Raw genomic sequence first — 17,767 nt, 5'->3', positions numbered from 1 at the left:
TTTTTTTTTTTTTTTTTTAAACAGCATCTCACTATGTAGTTCAAGCTGGCTTTGAATTCATTAGGTAGTCCAGGTTGGCCTTGAACTCACAGTGATCCTCTTGCCTCAGGCTCCCAGATATTGGGATTACAGGTGTGTGCCCCCATGCCCAGCTATACATGATATTATTAAATGCTATTGTCTATCTTGTGAATTCTTTCTAGTTCTCATTGATTATAAAATGATAACCAATGATAAAGACTCATAATACAGGTGGAGCCATGTGTGATGGCACAGACCTGTAATGTTAGCTCTCAGGAAGCTGAGGCAAGAGGATCACTGTGAGTTCAAGGCCAGCCGAAATTACATAGCAAGACTATCTCAGAAAACTAACAATATTACAAGATCTGCTTTGTGAATAATCCTGTAAATCACTGCAATAAGATGTGTGAACGAGAATGATTTGTTCAACTGGAAATTCCTCATTATTATTCACAGTTTAGGTAGAACCTTTCATAATGTAAGGTTGTAGCAAATGAGATGATACAGCTGGTACTGATTGCACAAAGCAGTCTGTATACTTATTGCTATAGATTGCATATAGTGTTTGTATATATCGTTCTGAAGATAGCTTGTGTTTTTGTAGTTGAGACTGCGTTTGTGTAACCAAAACACACAAAAAAGATAGTCATCATGTATTCTTGAATTATGAATATTATTTATACCCATTGTAATAATGTAAGATGTAAAGTGAAGTGAAGGACCATTATTTATCTGGGGAAGTCCATAGTTACATAAAGGAGGTTAAAAGGCTGCGTAGGCAGTAGTGAAAAGTTCCGAAAGAAACAGTTAAAAAAACTGAAGGATTCGAAAAGTAAGGTGGGGAAAGAGACTTTTCTTTTTTCTTAGAACTACATGGCTTTTAAAATAGTATGCATTGTTCTGATTTACCAGTAACTTTAAAGTGCTCTTCATAGAGTGCTTTTCTGTCTTTGGCATTTTTTTTAGTCCTTTAGGCTTCTGAAACTATCATTTAAGGATGTAGAGTCAGCAGAACACTTCTGAAATTGCCGAGGAGGTAATGATATCTATTAGAAGTAGTAGTTGATGTTATCCTTTCTTGTAAATATTCGTTTTGTTGTAGTGTTAACAAATGGAGATTTTAAAACATGTAACAGATTTAAATGTATTTCCTTTCAGCATCTCATGTAAGTGGTTAGCTTTCCTCTGCTATCAACGCTTTCTGTTGTGAGTTCACTGCACCTTGCTGCTCTAGAGCTTTTTTGGCTGAGTGACACTACAAATGTTTCAGTGTTTCTTATCCCTTCTTTAGTTTTAAAAATACTGCATGCTTATTACAGTGTGCAACAGCTGCTCCAGGAATAGTAATACTTTCTGATCTTTCATCTACAATGATTGTGTGCAGTGGTTAATTTAAACCCACGTGCATTCTTTTTCTTTGTTTAATATTAAGGATGGAACCCATCACCTTTGCACTGTAGCTTTTTTTCTCCAGCCTTTAAAAATTTTTTTATTCAGAAACAGGTTTTTGCTGAGTTGTCCAGGCTGTGCTCAAATTTGGGATCTTCCTGCCTCAGCCTCCCAGAGTTCTGGGATTCCAGGCACGTGCCACCATGTCTGGCCATATTCTAACTTAATGACCAACTTCTCCTTATTTTATTTTATGTGCTTGGTAAAGGGTCTCACTACGCAGCTTGGACTTGTAGTGATCCTCCTGTTTTCAGCCTTCCCAGTGTTGGGATTGGGGGCATACACCACCAGGCTCAGCATGCCCTGGGGGCAGGGACAGGGCTGGGTTGGCAGGTGGGCCTGGGGATCAAACCCAGGTCCCTGTGCTTGCCAAACAAGGTGCTTAGTCCACTGAGCTATTTCACTGGCCCTTATGACCAACTTTTAAAAAGTCAAACCATTAAAACTTGAAATGGGGAGTGGTTGTTAATTTTTTTTTTTTTAAGACAAGGTCTTACCATGCAGTTCATGAACTCAGTTTTATAGCCTAGGCTGGCCTCAGATTCACAGGAATCCTACTGCCTCAGCCTCCTGAGTGCTGGGATTGTAGGCATGTGCCACCATGCCCAATTGAATGTTAATTAAATCAATCTTTTTATTTTGTTTTACTTTTTAGACAAGGTCTTGTTTTGCAGTTCAGGCTAGCCTTGAATTTTCTATGTAGCATGGGCAACAATCTTCCTGCCTCAGCCTCTTGTGTGCTGGGGTTACAGGCATGCATCACTACACCCAGTTTTGTTTTTTGTTTTTTTTTTTTCTGTTTCTTTATTAAAAGGCCTGAAATTTGTTTCCTGTAAATGTCAGTATAGTATGTTGAAATGTAAAGTACATTTGTAGTAGAATTAGTTGTATGAAGTTTAGTTTCTTAACATTACTAAATCTGCTTTCTGTATAAAAACAATGAGGGAAATACCTGTCTCATAATTGTAATAATTAATGATGAATCTTTTTTTTTTTTTTTTTGCGGAACCGGGGATTGAACTCAGGCCTTTGCACTTGCCAGCGAAGCAGTTATTCCACTGAGCCATCTCCCCGGCCTCTGAATCTTGTTTTTTAAAAAGCAAATAAAATTAGAAATCTAGACTTGCTAGTAACAGCTGTCATTGGAGTATGTGCTGTGTGTCAAGCACTGTATTGTTTTGATTGTTGCTGTTGCTTGCTTTGTCTTTCAGAGACAGTCCAAAAATGTATATAATTGAGTGCTGTCAAGTTTGTTGTGGCCTCATTAACTTTTTCTTAGGACCATTAAGCAAGCAAACAAGTCTACATAAATTGTCAAATATTGTTTTCCGGAAAAATAATATAGTAATACATCTGTTTGACCTTTTACTGGTTATACCCCTAGAGTAAGGACTACAGCTGTCATCAATGACAAATTTATGTTTTTTATAATAGAAATTGAACTCAGGACCTCACGCTTGCCAGGCAGGCACTGTGCCACTGAGCTATATCTTATATCCCCAGCCCAGGTTCATGGTTTTCCTGAATAGCACTTACGGATTTTCATTAGGGCGTGCTCCCAGTACTTGGCTACCTTCATTGTGGGGTATTAGTACTTGTGTACCATACATCTTACTTGTTTCTTTTTCATCCCTTTGCGTTATTTTTGAAGAATGGAGTTGAGAGCAGTGGAAATCCAGATAGCTGTCTCTCCGTGGTATCCAACCTTTTGGCTACCTGGACTGCGTTGAATGAAGAGGAATTGTTCTGGGCCACATGTTTAATGTTGTTTATAATATAGTTAATGTGCATAGTCTATAGCACTTCCTTTTTTATATTTCTCAATTTCAGTGTTTAAGTGGGCAGCATAAACATAAAACTAATGGGATAGTTGACCTTTTTGTGAAACTAATGCATCAGTGCCTGGTTTGGTGGAAGCAAGTGCAATTATCAGTGAGTTCCCAAAGTGGTCTTCAGAAATTGTCCCTTGCTTCTTCTTAAAAATAGTTGTGTACATGTATACGTACTGCCAAGAAGTAATGATATGAAAAAGGCAGGATTGGGAAGTGAGGGTGTCGTATAGTGTAGTAGAGACCAAGCAAATTTTTCTTTGACTTGTGTGTTTGTATCTTATGTTTATGTCATCTGAAATGGAGTTGTAGAGATCCTGAAAAAAAAATTTTTTTTTAAATATTTATTTATTTATTTATTTATTTTGTGTGTGTGTGGCCAGCTCAGCCCACCAGGGGGCGGGTCTGGCTGTCATGTGGTGCTGGGGGATTGAACCGCGGTCCCTGTGCTTTGCTTAGCTTAGCTTGTTCCAAGTAGGTGCTTTAGACCACTGAGCCATCTCACCAGCCCCAATCCTGAAAAATTGATAATTACTTTTTAAAAATCTTGAAACTTATTCTTAAGTTTCTGTTTTGGGTTTTGTTTTATTTTGAGACAGAGTTTCATTGTTTAGTGTAGGTTGACCTTGAATTTATGTATCCCCTGCTGGCCTCAAACTCACAGTGATCCTCTTGCCTTATCCTCCCCCTTGGAGGGATTACAAATGGCCATGCGCCACCATACCCAGCTTTGTTCTCAAATTTTGAATCAGGACAGAAAACAAAGCAGGACATGGTGGTCCGTGCCGGTAATTCCAGCCCTTAGAAGTGAAGGCAGGAGGATCACTGTAAGTTTGAGGCCATCCTGGGCTACATAGTGAGTTCAAGGCCAGTTCATAGCAAGACCCTGTCTCAAAAAAAAAAAAAAGAAAAGAAAAGAAAAGAAAAGAAACTAGGAAACCAACAAACTAAACAAACAAAAAACCCAAGGCTGGTGGAGTGTGGTGGTGCAGGTTTATAATCCTAGCACTCAGGAGGGTAAAATAGGAGGATTGCCATGAGTTTAAGGTTTACTGAGCTGCATAGTGAGTTCAAGCCAGCCTGATCTGTTGTGACACTTTGTCTCATAAAAACAAAAAGAAAGCAAGGCTGCAGTTTTTGCTGTTTACAGAACTTTGATTAGCTAGTGTGTTAAAATACAAGAAATTATTTGCTATAACTTGACTTTATTATAGTGTAGGTTTTATTTTGAGCATTATTGTTAAAAACACAGCATAGATATATTGATTCCCCCCCCCCCCCACACACACACATTGAAAATCCATGTTCCAGGCTAGAAATAGCTCAGTGGTCAAAGTGCCTGCCTGGCAAATGCAAGGACCCAGGTTTGATCCCGGATACCATGTGCCGTGCTGCTGTGCTGGCCCCAAACTGGTTGTGGTGGTGCACACCTGTAGTCTCAGTGCTCTGAAGGCTGAGATGGGAAGATCACTGGGAGTCCGTGCTGCATAGTGAGACCTGTACCAAGTAACTACAGATTTAAAAAGAAGAAAAAGAAGAAAGAAAATCCATGTCCAAATTTTTAAAATAGGGTAATCAAATATTGTACAACAAAAATACTAAGTCTGCAAGTCATGTTTCCTCTTCAAGTTTTGGCACAAATTTGCCTTTTTCTTTTATAAATGACTTGATTTTTATTTAGCAGATCATAAAATCTTGACCTTTTATTTGATTTAGCCACCTTCCAAAAAGTAAATTATAAATCCATAAATCAGGATCCATACCTTCAGGGAATTTGTGATGATTCAATTCCATGGACATTGTGACATTCACAGCTTGATTACATTCTGTACATGATGTTATAAAATCTTGCAAATAATTTTTTTTTTTTTTTTCTGTATTTTAGGGAAGGGTCTACAGGGTGTTGAGAGTCTCACTACTAGGTCAGACTTGTAGTGATTCTCCTGTTTACAGCCTCCCAAGTGCTGAGATTACAGGTGCACACCACCACACCCAGTCTCAGTTGCTGTCTCAGTGCCCCCCACCCCACCCCCGGGGTGGGGTCAGGGCTCTGCCCACTACAGCAGGCCTGGAGATCAAACCTGGCCCCTCTTCCTGCTTGTAGGCACTTTATGCAAATAAATTTTCTTGCTGTGTCATCAGTGATTATTTCCTCAAAGGTGAGTTGCCAGCAGCAGTTGTATCATCTTCCATTAGTTTTGTAAGCCACAGGTTGGGCTGGGGATATAGCTCAGTGGCACGGTGTGTGCCTCGCAAGTATGAGGTTGTGAGTTTGGTTCCCAGTATTAAAAAAAGCTATACCTACTTTGTAAACCCCCTTTATTCCCCAGCCACTGTTGGGCTGCCATCTGTAGCTGTACCAGACCGACACATTGACAAAGCTTAGAGAAAATCATTTTAATAAATAAATTTCTACTGCTTCATGTAAATCAGAAGATTTAGTTGTATCTTTTTTTTTTTTTTTTTTTTGTACCAGGGATTGAACTTGACCTTGCATTTGTCAGGCAAGTGCTTATTCTACTGAGTTATCTCCCCAGCCTCAGTTGTGTCTCTTAATGGTAACCAAAGAAACCATTTCTTCAGTGACACTATATTTGTTATCATTACTTTAGCAAAAAACGGCAGGGTCAGCCATATTGGTAGTTATCTGTTGCCAAAGCATGAAATTTGAAACCAGCAGCTTTACCTTCAAAGCTCTATTGATAGATTTTTTTGGTCAGTTTCTTTAGTTTGTCTGACTATAGTCTGGCTAGAAAAATGATTTCAGGAAAATCTGTTTATTATCAATATAGATTCTTTTGGCCTTGCTTTGAATACATTGCTTAATTAAGAGTGGAAACCATTGGTAAATGGCTTTGGTTTTTTGTTTTTTTTTTTTTTTTTCCAATCAGATTTGCTACCACATTAAGTTGTATAATTAGAGTCCATTTGAGTTGTAACTTAAAACAGTGGAGATGGCAGACTTGTTTTCAATTCTGCTGTTTTGTCTTTATGAAACATTCCTTGATGTACATTAAGTTTGGCAGCTTGTTTTTGTTTTTGTTTTTTTTTTCTTTTCAAAGTTTTATTGATAAACATATAGCAATGAGACAGTTTCAAATCAAATCGAAAGTACAGTTTCAACAAATAATACACTGCATATATTCTTCTTAGTGGTTAATTGCTATACAAGATGCAGACTTGTGATCCTACTTACAAACACCATTAGAAAAAATCATTCTATTCATTAAGAGAATGCAACTATATATCTATCCCAACCACTTTGAATACACAGATACAAAATGGACATTCATAGTTATACCCCAATTTTTTTTTAAGTTCCGTTGTTGAATATTATAGGTGTGTAAACACAGCAAAATATTCTAAAAGAGTACAGAAGCCCATAATAGCATTGGGTCTTCTGTTTAACTGGCAATGTCAGAAATTATTGACATGAGTCCCCCACAGCTCAACTTAACAACATGGCTTTACTTCCTATATTTCATCTTCATACTTTTCTACTGGATGGTTAAGACCAAGGTAAAGCAGAACCTATGTAACAAGAGTTGTAGCTTTTTGGTTTGAGAAGGTCAGTGAAATGCCCTCAGGATTTATCCTGAGATCCTGTACCTCAGACTGTAGAACCTTTGTCAGTGCAGCCATGTGGATGAGTCACAGCCATTGCTTGGCCAATGTGCTCTCTGTGAAAGCCTGAGAGAGTGTCTTCTCCTCATGTGACTCTCCTTAGGCCCACTTCACGTCATCGATCAATTTCCTCTTTGGGGCAGCTTGTTTTTGGATATGATGTCTTTTCATGTTGTAATGTTTGAAAACTGACACAATTTTCTTATAAATGAAACAGTGCCTTGTCTTGACGAAAGAGAAGACTTATCTGTTCACTTATCACAGGACACACTTCTTTCATCCACAGTGTCTCTTTACTTGGCCTTTTTTTTTTTTAAGATAATGTTGAAGCCGTACTGGTAAAATTTTACCAAATAAAAATAAAAAATTTACCAAAATTACTAATTTTCTAGTATTAACAACCTTGTATGTATAATTGTAACAAAATCATGAACAAAAGGCTTTTTCATTTGTTTTTTTGAGACAGGATCTTGTTGTGTAGCCCAAGCTGGACTCAGATGCCTAGTGAATCTCCTGCGTCAGCCTCCTGAGTGCTGGCGTTACAAACATAAGGCTATGTATACATTTTTGGACTTCTTATGCTCCACGGCGGCTAAAACTTATTTTAACAAATTATTTTTCAAAATAACACAAACCCAAGAAAACTTTCATGTCTTAAAAAAAAAAAAAGCACATCTTTTTGTAGGCACACACACGTGTAAGTAGGTTATATTACTATCTGTAGTCTGTGGGCTTTAATTGCAGGCCCCACAGAGCTCCAGTAACTGACACACTCCACGTGGGTTTCCGTCCCGCTGACCGTGTGGTGAGGCCAGAGATGAGTTAGCCCCTTGCAGCTTGCTTCTGCAGCTTTCCATTCCTCCTGTGCAGTCCCTGCTCAGAGACTACATCTGAGTTGTGAAGCAGTGTGAAAAGTTACATCATGTTTGGAGTTTACAATACTGTGGAGCCATGTTACTAGCTGTTCTCTAAAATTTATATACAGTGTACATATTTTTTCTTGTAAAACAAAGAACATTTGACCAATGGTAAGTTAATATTTAATCTCTGGTCCTTGAAGTTTTTAGTCCTCCCTTTTCTTCTTTTGTTCTGTCCTTCGCTGGTGATTGAACCTAAGGAGCATTTGTCTATATCTCCAGCCCTTTTCATTTTGGGAAAAGCTTTTGCCAAATTGCCCAGACTGTCCCCAAACGTGAATCTCTCCCACCCCAACACTTTTCCCCTCAGGATAGCTGGGTTTACATGAATTATCCCTTCAAAAGCAGACACATAGTAGTGCTGCTTTTTTTTTTTTTTTGTTTGTGAAACCAGGAATTGAACTCAGGCGCTTGTGCTTTCCAGACAAGCATTTATTCTGCTGAGCTATCTCCCTGGCCCCTGCATTTTGGTTTGAATTCTCTCTTCCTTTTAAAAGGAATGATAGGGGCTGGGGAGATGGCTCAGTAGGATAAGTGCTTGACTGGCAAACGCAAGGATCTGAGTTCAATCCCTGGTTCTACCAAAAAATAAATAAATAAATAAAAAATAAAAGGAATGATAGGGCCCCAGGAGATAGCTCAGTAGAATAAGAGCTTGCCTGATAAGCACAGGGTCATGAGTTCAATCCCCAGTATCACAAAATAAATAAAAGGAATGATAAAACAGCTTCAAAACTGTTTCATACCTTATATTTCAGTAAGTTTTAGAAACTGCTGGTATCATAATTAGTAATTATTTACACTCTCTGATGACATAAGGGGAAACATTTTTAGAGTTGGAAGAATTTGTTTATAGTCTATGTTACATCTTTGTATTCCTCTGTAGAACTTGCATTTGGGCATTCTCTTGGATGATTTATCACCGTATTACACCTCCATCCCCACGCAAGTGTGGTGCGCTTTTTATTCTTCATTTGTTCAATTTGCAGACATTGGTGAGTTTCTCCTGTTGTCAGGAGGTCCTGGTCCCTAGATGCTGAGGATAAGGTAATTGTGTGCCCTAGAGAACCTCAGTGTAGTCATTGAATCACATATATGAGCAGAATAAAATTTAGCAGGGTAAATGCTAAAATAAAAATACGAAAAGTGGCTGGTAAAAGTAGTCCTGTCAGGCAGGGTTGACAAACCCTGTCCGTGAGGAAACAAGCTTTCCAGGCCAACGAAGTAGCAGAAGGCCTTCTTATCTTTGATTAATCAGCTTTACTGCTCATAGAAACTCTTTGCATACTTCTGGATTAGTATTAGTATTTACTTGTTTTGCCACTTATAACGAATCAAGTGGGTGGTGGTAAGTTAGGGAGGGGAGGGTGCAACTTCTATGTCTCAGTGCCTGCTGAGAGGGGAGGAGTCAAGCTTCAAGAAGGGCAGGCTCATGTGTCTTTTCCTAACACTTCTGTTGTGGATAGTGAAGACCTTTAGGATTCACCATTAATGTTGTGTAACCTTGTGCAAGTCATTTATGTGATGCTTTAAAACAGGAGGACTGAAAAAAAAACAAAAAACAGGAGAACTGGATTAGACAGGCCTTTCCTGTTAGTTTCTTAGTGTTGGAGGCTTTGAGAAAGTGACTAAGTTTGTGAACATAGGACTAAATGAAAAATAGATTTTTTTAACTGGAACTTCACACATTATTGTATATGGGGATTTTTTTTTTTTTTTTATGTTTTTGATACAGGGTCTCACTATGCAGCTCAGACTTGTGATCCTCCTGTTTTCAGCCTCCCCAGCGCTGGGATTACAGGTGTGTGTGCCACTGTACCCAGTCTCTGTTGTACATAGTTTGAATTCCTGGACTTTTAGCCATCCTTCTGAATGGAATAAGAGCTAATACATGTTTATCTTTGTCCCTTTCTTAATAGGCTAGTGGCAAGAGCTGGCGCTTTAGAAGCCCATGTGCCGCTTAGCTGTGTGGCCTTAAATAAGTCATTTAATCCTTCTGAACTCCTCTTCCAGTTCATAAAGCAGAAAGGATAACATCTTTTCCACATGAAAGTATCACACACACAGTATCTGGTATGTGACTGGTTAAAAAAGGTATAGTTTAAATCCCACAAATTTGAAAGTTAGTATGGAATTTGATGTTTCATAATATCCAGCCTACATCTGTGAGATGAGCCTTTTTTTTTTTTTTTTTTAACTGGGGATTGAATTCAGGCCCTTGCGCTTGCCAGGGAAGCGCTTATTCTGCTGAGCCACCTCCCCGGCCTCAGCCATTTATTTTATAATGGGAAAAAATACTGTTAGCTGGCCATGACTAAAAAGCAAACAAAATGAAAGTGTTGGTGAGGGCATACTGTCATCTTTGCCTCCCATGTAGCATCCTCTCCTGAAGACCGAGTGATGCTGGAGTACTTGCCGGTCTTACCAGAATAGTGGAGGCGGTGAGATCCAGTCCTGCTGGTGTGCACCTCATGGAGTATGTTGCAGAATCTAGTGGAAGCCAGTGAAGTTAGGAACATGAATTTTAAATTTCTTTGGTTACTGAAGTGATTAAAATTTTCCCTTTTTCTTCTTTGGTGCTGAGGATTGAATCCACAGTTGTCCAAGGGGTGTGTGTGTGTGTGTGTGTGTGTGTGTGTGTGTGTTCTATCTACCCCCCCCCTCCCGCACCCTTGAGACAGTCTCACTATGTAATTCAGGATGGTCTTGAACTCACTATGGAGCCTGGGATGGCCTTGAAGTCTTGAGTCATCCTCCTGCCTCAGCCTTCCAAGGGCTGGGATTACAGGTGTGCACCACCTTTGTTGGGAAATCCAGGGCTTTTGAACTGAGCTATGCCCCTGCTTTTCGGTTTCATTTTGAAGCATAAGTGTGCTAAGTTGCCCAGGCAAGACTCAGATTTTCGGTTTTCCTGTCTTAACGTCCCATGGTGCTGAGGTGACAGACATACACCCTGCACTCAGCTCAGTGATTACATTTAAGTTGAAAGTTACTAGGATTGTAAATGAGCTGGCCTTATTTAAGCAGTCTGTAAATAGAGGGGTTATAATAAAGTATTGATCAATATTGCTCAGTATTTTATTGGATACTAATGTTTTTACGTTTTATTTTTTCTTCAAGCAAATGGTTATGAGCCTTAGAGTTTCTGAACTTCAAGTATTGTTGGGCTACGCTGGGAGAAACAAACACGGACGCAAACACGAACTTCTCACAAAGGCCCTGCATTTACTCAAGGCTGGCTGTAGTCCTGCTGTACAAATGAAAATTAAAGAACTCTATAGGCGGCGGTTCCCCCAGAAAATCATGACGCCTGCGGACTTGTCTATCCCCAATGTACATTCAAGTCCTATGCCAGCAACTTTGTCTCCATCTACCATTCCACAGCTTACTTATGATGGTCACCCCGCATCGTCACCGTTGCTCCCTGTTTCTCTTCTGGGACCTAAACATGAACTGGAACTCCCACATCTTACATCAGCTCTTCACCCAGTCCATCCGGATATAAAACTTCAAAAACTACCATTTTATGACTTACTGGATGAACTGATAAAACCCACCAGTCTAGGTAAGATGCTTGTGAGTATTTGGTTACGTCTGCAGGGTGAATTTTAGATTTTAATTTGACCTGATTTATTATTCCTAATGAAATTTGCATTTGACACGAGCACCCAAATGATAAAACAGATCTTTTAATTTTAGATAGAATTAAATAAATCAAAGCTGTCTTTTAAAGAGAAAGAAAAGGATGGCACAGTAATTGGTTACTTGGCAGTCAGGTATGGTGGTGCGCGCTTGCAGTCCCAGCACTCATGAGGCTGAGGCAGGAGGATCACTATGATTTCGAAGCCAGCCTGGGCTACATGGTGAGTTCAAGACCAGGCTGAACTGCATTGTGAAATCCTGTCTCAAATAAACATGATATAGATAATAATAATTACTGACATGATATAGATAATAAGAGATTTCAAGACTATGAACTTTTAAAGAATATTTTAGTTTGTTAATATTTTACAATAATCTTGATAAATTAAAAATTAAAATCAAATAAATCACTACAGTGTTCTGAATTTAGTACTTAATTCTCAGGGGTTGATGGTATCTGAAATGAAAGAGAAATTTTGATTATTTTGATATGTGAATGATTTTAATTATCGTGTAAAATATGAGCTTTGATCTGTAATTAAATGTTAGCTGATTTTTTTTTCAGTAGCTGTGTGCTTTACAGGCACATACACGATTATGGTTAAATAATATGAATGCTTGAAATTGCATTTGCTGTGCTTTTAGTCCTTTGATCAGTTTGTCTGGCATAAGCCTGGCACTCTGGGAGGCTGAGGCAGGAGGGTCACAAGTTATAGTACAGCCTGAGTGACTTTCTGTAGCTCTGTCTCAAGGTATAAAGTAATCTGGGGAACCAGGCATGGTGGTGCACACCTGTAAGCACAGCACTCTGGAGGCTGAGGCAGGAGGATTATTGTGAGTTTGAGGCTAGCCAGGGCTACAAAGTGAGCCCAAGGCCAGCCTGAAATGGTATCTGAAATGAAAGAGAAAGTTTGATTATTTTGATATGTGAATGATTTTCATTTACACACACACAAACACACACACACACACACACACACACACACACACACACATACTTCAGTGGATCAACTTGTATTCACTTGCTTTAATACCACCTTAGGTAATATGGGATAAAATCAAACCCGTATGATACATCTTTGGTGTGTTATATTTAAGATATCAACTTCTGAATACTGATTTCTTGTTATAATACCAGTTCTCAGAAAATTATGGGCAGCAAGCTAAAGCTGGCTTATGGCCTGTTTTTATGTGGGTCTGAGTAATAAAAACTTTCAGACATGTTCTTAAAGAGTTGCAAGGAAAAAACAAGACAGAAGCAGAGAATATGTAACAGAGACCATGTGTGCCTCCAAGGCCTACAATACTTACTGATTGACTCTTACAAAAATTGTTGGTTCCTTTCAAGTCATTCAGCATTTCAGTTTTGGGGATTGATGAGAGCTGTGAACATTTTTTTGGGAGAATTTTTGGAGAATATGTACTGAAATTCTGTCTTGGAACTAGGGAGTGTTTAGTTTTAAATATGTTTAGCAGAACTTAGCAGAATAAGTGAAGATATAGAAGTTATGTCAGATAACTTGAATTTTATATTATTTCAAATTGAAAATGACCATAAAAGATAGTACTTGTTAAGAAGCTACTTGTTTATAAAACACATTGTAAAAAATTAAATTGCCAAAGCTTGTTGGCAGGTTTTTTTTTTTGTGTGTGTATTATGCTTATTTTCACAGAAGGGAATTGTGTGCTTAGTGTTCTGTGATTTTTTTTTTTCTTACTCAGTTATTTAAATATCATTTCTTGTGTGCATATCTCCCATTAAGCACCATATCTATGTCTGTATAAGATCCTTATGTGTCTGTATGATATAGTCTAGCTAATTCCTTATTAAAGATTGTATACAATTCCATGACTTTTTTTGGGAGGGGGCGGAACTGGGGATTGAACTCAGGCCCTTGCGCTTGCCAGGCAAGTGCTTATTCTATTGAGCCATCTCCCCGGCCCCAATTCCATGATTTAAATGAGCCTTTTATTAAAAGATAAATTTTTCTTACTTTTCACTGTCAGAAACATGTTGCAGTATTATTTGAAAGGAAAAAATGTTGATAGTTTTTATGTTTTTGATTGTAGCTTTCAAATTTTCTTCTGGTCTTATTTAACTTGTGTTTTGTTTTGATTTTCACTAATATAAATTTCAGTGTGACACTAATATAAAGTGTTAGTGTGGTTAGATGGTGTTTAGTGTGTATATCAGTTGTGTTGTGGAGAACAGTGATGCAGACTGGACACGATGCAATGTTATATGGATAATGCTTAGAAAACAATAAACTTGGTTTACTAAGATAGTTTGATTGAAAATTTATGTTAGATTTTTATTTGTAGTTATCCATAGTTGTCTTTTCACTGTTCATGCCTGTGCAGGCATTGTAGTTCCTAACCCCCAGCCCCCAGTGAAGGGGATTCAATCAAAGCTTTTCACAATGAGCTATTATCTTAGGTACCTCCTCCTTCCTTTTTTCCTCTTCCTCCTCTTCTTCCTCTTCCTCCTCCTCTTCCTCTTCCTCTACTTCTTCCTCTTCATCTTCTTGTTTTTGTTTTTTTTTTCTTTTTCTTTTTTGAGACAGGGTCTTGCTGTGTAGGATAGCCTGGCCTTAAATTCACTGTGTAGCCCAGGCTTGCCTGGAACTCTACCAAACCTGGCTCCTGCCTGGTTTTTAAATTGTTAGTTGGAAACAGGGCCTTGCTAAGTCACCTGGGCTAGACTCAAACCTTTGATCTCTTGCTGTACCCTTCCAAAGTGCTGAGCTTATGTTGTAAATCTTTTTGTAGCTGGATGTGGGTGATACACATCTATAATCCCAGCACTTGGGAGGCTGAGGCAGGAGGGTTTGCTTGGGCTACATGGTGAGTTCAAGGCCATCTTGGACTACAAGACCTTATCTCACAAAACAAACACCAAAATACTTTTTCTTTTAATAATTCAAGGTACCTTAATACATATGAATGTTAAAAATGTGTAATAATGATGGTAAACATGTCTGATTTTTTTTTTTTTTCCTAAAGAGATACTAGTGGTAGGGAGCTTATAAGCAGTTATGGGTTTAGGGCTGAGGGTATAGCTTAGAAGGAGCATGTGCTGAGCGTGCACGAGACCCTGGTTCATTCCCCAGTACTTGGATACTGAAGGGATGAAACGCAGTTACTGCTGTTTTTGATGTCTTTCTACTGTACCCATCCCCTCTCTCGTTGACTGTTTTTAAAAGGGTAGCAATAAATTTAAAATTTTCCATTTTTATTCTTTATCTGTAAACTTCCCAAGAACACAATAATTTTTTGTGTGTGGCATTTTGAAGATTGTCATAAAATTTTGCATGTTCTTGTTAACCATCAATATGTAACCCCTCACATTTATAAAATTTGCTGAAGTACTGAAATGTTTTACACATTTATTTGTTTATTTGAGACAAAGGTCTTTCCCTATAGTGGTAGTCCTCATTACTTGCGGATTTACCACTTGGGATTTTGCCTGCTGGAATTTATTTGTGAGTCTGCAGTCAGTGCTCCTCTGACTTTCACTCTGTGTGCAGAGTGGTGAGACTTGGAGCTGCATGCTGTGCGTGTCCACGCTGCGCTCCAGGAGGCGACAGCCTGCCTTGTTCTCAGCCTGCACACTATAAACGTGTCCTTGTAGATGTGTCTAGTGTGGTGGGATTTTTGGTTTGGATTTTCTTCCCCCTCTTTCTGTTCTTGATGCTTTTGCTATTTTATGGTGTTCCCAAGCATTGGGCTGAAATGTTGTGGAGCGTTGTGAATATAGGAGGGTGTGATGTGCCTTAATGCAGGAGGTACTTGTGTGAGGTAGGCTTCACACAGTCAGGAGATTATTTATGTGTCGGTGGCAGGGAGGTCAGTGTTAATGCATCAGTAATGTATATTAAATAAAGTGTCTTCAAATCAAAACACAGGAAACAAGGATGTGTATTGATTGGCTGATGAAAATATTAGGACCAGAGGCTTACAGGACCCTAACCCTGCCTGTGTTTACCCTAGTAGCAGTGATTCCATAGTCACCGTTTCAGTGGCTTTAGTGAATTTATAGAACATAACTGCTGCAAATAACAATAATTGACTGCATGTAAAGTATAATTTGATTTGAATACCACCTTTCATGAATAAGACATTTTGTGGTATATATTCACACAGAATTACAAAATGAATGCATAGTATAAAATTGTCACACAGAATTACAAAATGAATATATAGTATAAAATTGTTTGGTATGTAAATAGATTTCCAATTTTTTGTTATCATAAAATTAAAATAAAAGCAAACATTTTGATGATTCATAAAAAGATCTCACCATAAAGTAATTTGTGGCAGTTTGTTGACTCAGTAAACATTTGTTGCAATAGAATGCTTAGTGAATTTGAAACTAGTAGAAAATGATTGTGGGTAATATGGGGAGTTGAAGATGAATATAAAAAGTTATGTTTTTATAAATTATTTATTATTAAGAGATTATTTCTGTACTTCATTAAATGAAGTGGCCCTTGCCAGTTTTTTGTTTGCTTGCAGTTTTGGTTTTCTTTTTCTTTTTTGTTTTCTTCTCTTTTTTTGTCTTTTTGAGACAGGGTCTTGCTATGCAGTTCAGGCTGGCCTTGAGCTTACTTTGTTTTTTTTTTTTTTAATTTTATTTACGTGTGTGTGTGTGTGTGTGTGTGTGTGTGTGGCCAGCTCAGCCCACCAGGGGGCGAGGCTGGCTGGCATGTGGTGCTGGGGGATTGAACCGCGGTCCTTGTGCTTTGCTATGCTTGTTCTAAGTAGGTGCTTTAGACCACTGAGCCATCTCGCCAGCCCCTTGAGCTTACTTTGTGGCTCAGGCTGGTCTTAAGCTTATAGTGCCAATCCTCCTGCCTCTGCCTCCCATTGTGGGATGACTGGTGTGCACCACCACTCCTGGACACACTGTGGAACTGAATTTCTTGTGTAGTTCATTGTTTTGCATCTAGAAAATCCATGTTTTCTGAATAAATGACTTCCAGCATTCTTTTTATTTCTAAATGTACATACATTTAAGCATAAGCTATTACTGAACTCTGTTTTGATCTGTAACTGGTTAGTTGATCACAACTATCACTTGAGTTCAGAAATGTGATAGGTAATTTTTTTCCTCTTTCATTGTGACCATATGCATTAGATTTAACTATACTTTGAAGATGTTCACATAAAAGCCCAGGGCTTAACATGTGCTAAGTATGCACTGTACCGCCAAGCTGTGTCCTCACCCTTGTTATTATTTCTTTAAAAGTGAATAATTTGAATTGTTCATTTTGGAGCCTTGCTTCACATGTGTCTGTGTGTATCTCTTTTTGTCTTTTTGGCAGTACTAGGAATTGAACCCAGAGGCTTTGTACTGAGCTACGACCTCAGACCTTTGTTTTATATTCTATTTTCTATTTTGAAGCAGGGACTTGCTAAGTTACCAAATTGCCCAGTCGGGGCTTCACTTTGCAGTCCTACCATGTCAGCATCCTAGAATGTGGGCATATTGGCATTAGCCACTGTGTCTGGTTTGGAGCCATGCATGTGTTATTCTTTCTGCTATTGCTAGTTAACTAGAACTATGATGAGGTAAAACGAAGTTGTTTGAAAAGTAAAATTTTTCTTTTTTAAATTTTGCCTGTCAGTATCCAAATCCCCCCGCCCCCGCCCCCACTGGGAATTGAACTCAGGACCTTGTGCTTCCTAGGCAGGCACTGTGCTGTTGAGCTATCTCTGGCCTTTTGTTTGTTTGTTTGTTTGCTTGTTTGTTTGTTTATTTGTTTATTTATTTATTGGTGTGTGTGTTTTGTCTTTCATTTCTGAAACAGGGTTTTGCTGTGCAGGTCAAGCTGGCCTTGGACTTGGCACAGTCCTACCACAGCTTCCCAAAGTGCTGGGGTCACAGTCTTGCACCATTATGCCTAGAAAAATCCTGTTTTTCTTTTTAAAAATAGGGTATTATTTATTTATTCTTAAATTAGGTTTTATTGGTACTTCTTAGATATACACAATGATCACATTCATCACGGAGAATTTGTGCCTGTGCGTGATGTAACTTATTTTTCCCCATGCCCCTACCCTCCCTTCATCCCCTTCTTCCTTCCTCGTTAACAAAGCTTTGTTCCCATGCTTTTTTCTTTTTTTCTTTTTTTTTTTGCGGAACCAGGGATTGAACTCAGGCCCTTGTGCTTGCTAGGGAAGCACTTATTCCACTGAGCCATCTCCCCGGCCCCCCCATGCTTTTTTCTTCTCTCACATTTTTTGCTTTTCCCTTCTTCACCTTTCACCCTACTCTTGTTCCTC

General features: G+C 38.7%; 1 protein-coding gene and 1 long non-coding RNA gene across 3 annotated transcripts in view; both read left to right on the top strand.

Moving 5' to 3' along the window:
* Positions 1 to 8,374, top strand: part of LOC111816086 — a 21,316-nt gene extending 12,942 nt beyond the window's left edge. Inside the window, exon 3 of the long non-coding RNA XR_002820597.1 lies at positions 8,347 to 8,374. This is a non-coding gene — a long non-coding RNA (uncharacterized LOC111816086). The remainder of the gene's footprint in view (positions 1 to 8,346) is intronic.
* Positions 1 to 17,767, top strand: part of Pias1 (protein inhibitor of activated STAT 1) — a 156,203-nt gene that overhangs the window by 35,802 nt on the left and 102,634 nt on the right. For both annotated transcript variants that reach the window (XM_004628786.3, XM_023712690.1), the window contains exon 2: positions 10,961 to 11,405. In XM_004628786.3, the coding sequence (XP_004628843.1) occupies positions 10,961 to 11,405 (445 nt within the window). The remainder of the gene's footprint in view (positions 1 to 10,960; positions 11,406 to 17,767) is intronic.

Source organism: Octodon degus, unplaced genomic scaffold (assembly GCF_000260255.1).
Source record: "Octodon degus isolate 3935 unplaced genomic scaffold, OctDeg1.0 scaffold00026, whole genome shotgun sequence".
In the NCBI taxonomy this organism is placed as follows: domain Eukaryota; kingdom Metazoa; phylum Chordata; class Mammalia; order Rodentia; family Octodontidae; genus Octodon; species Octodon degus.
This window is presented reverse-complemented; position numbering and strand designations above follow the sequence as displayed.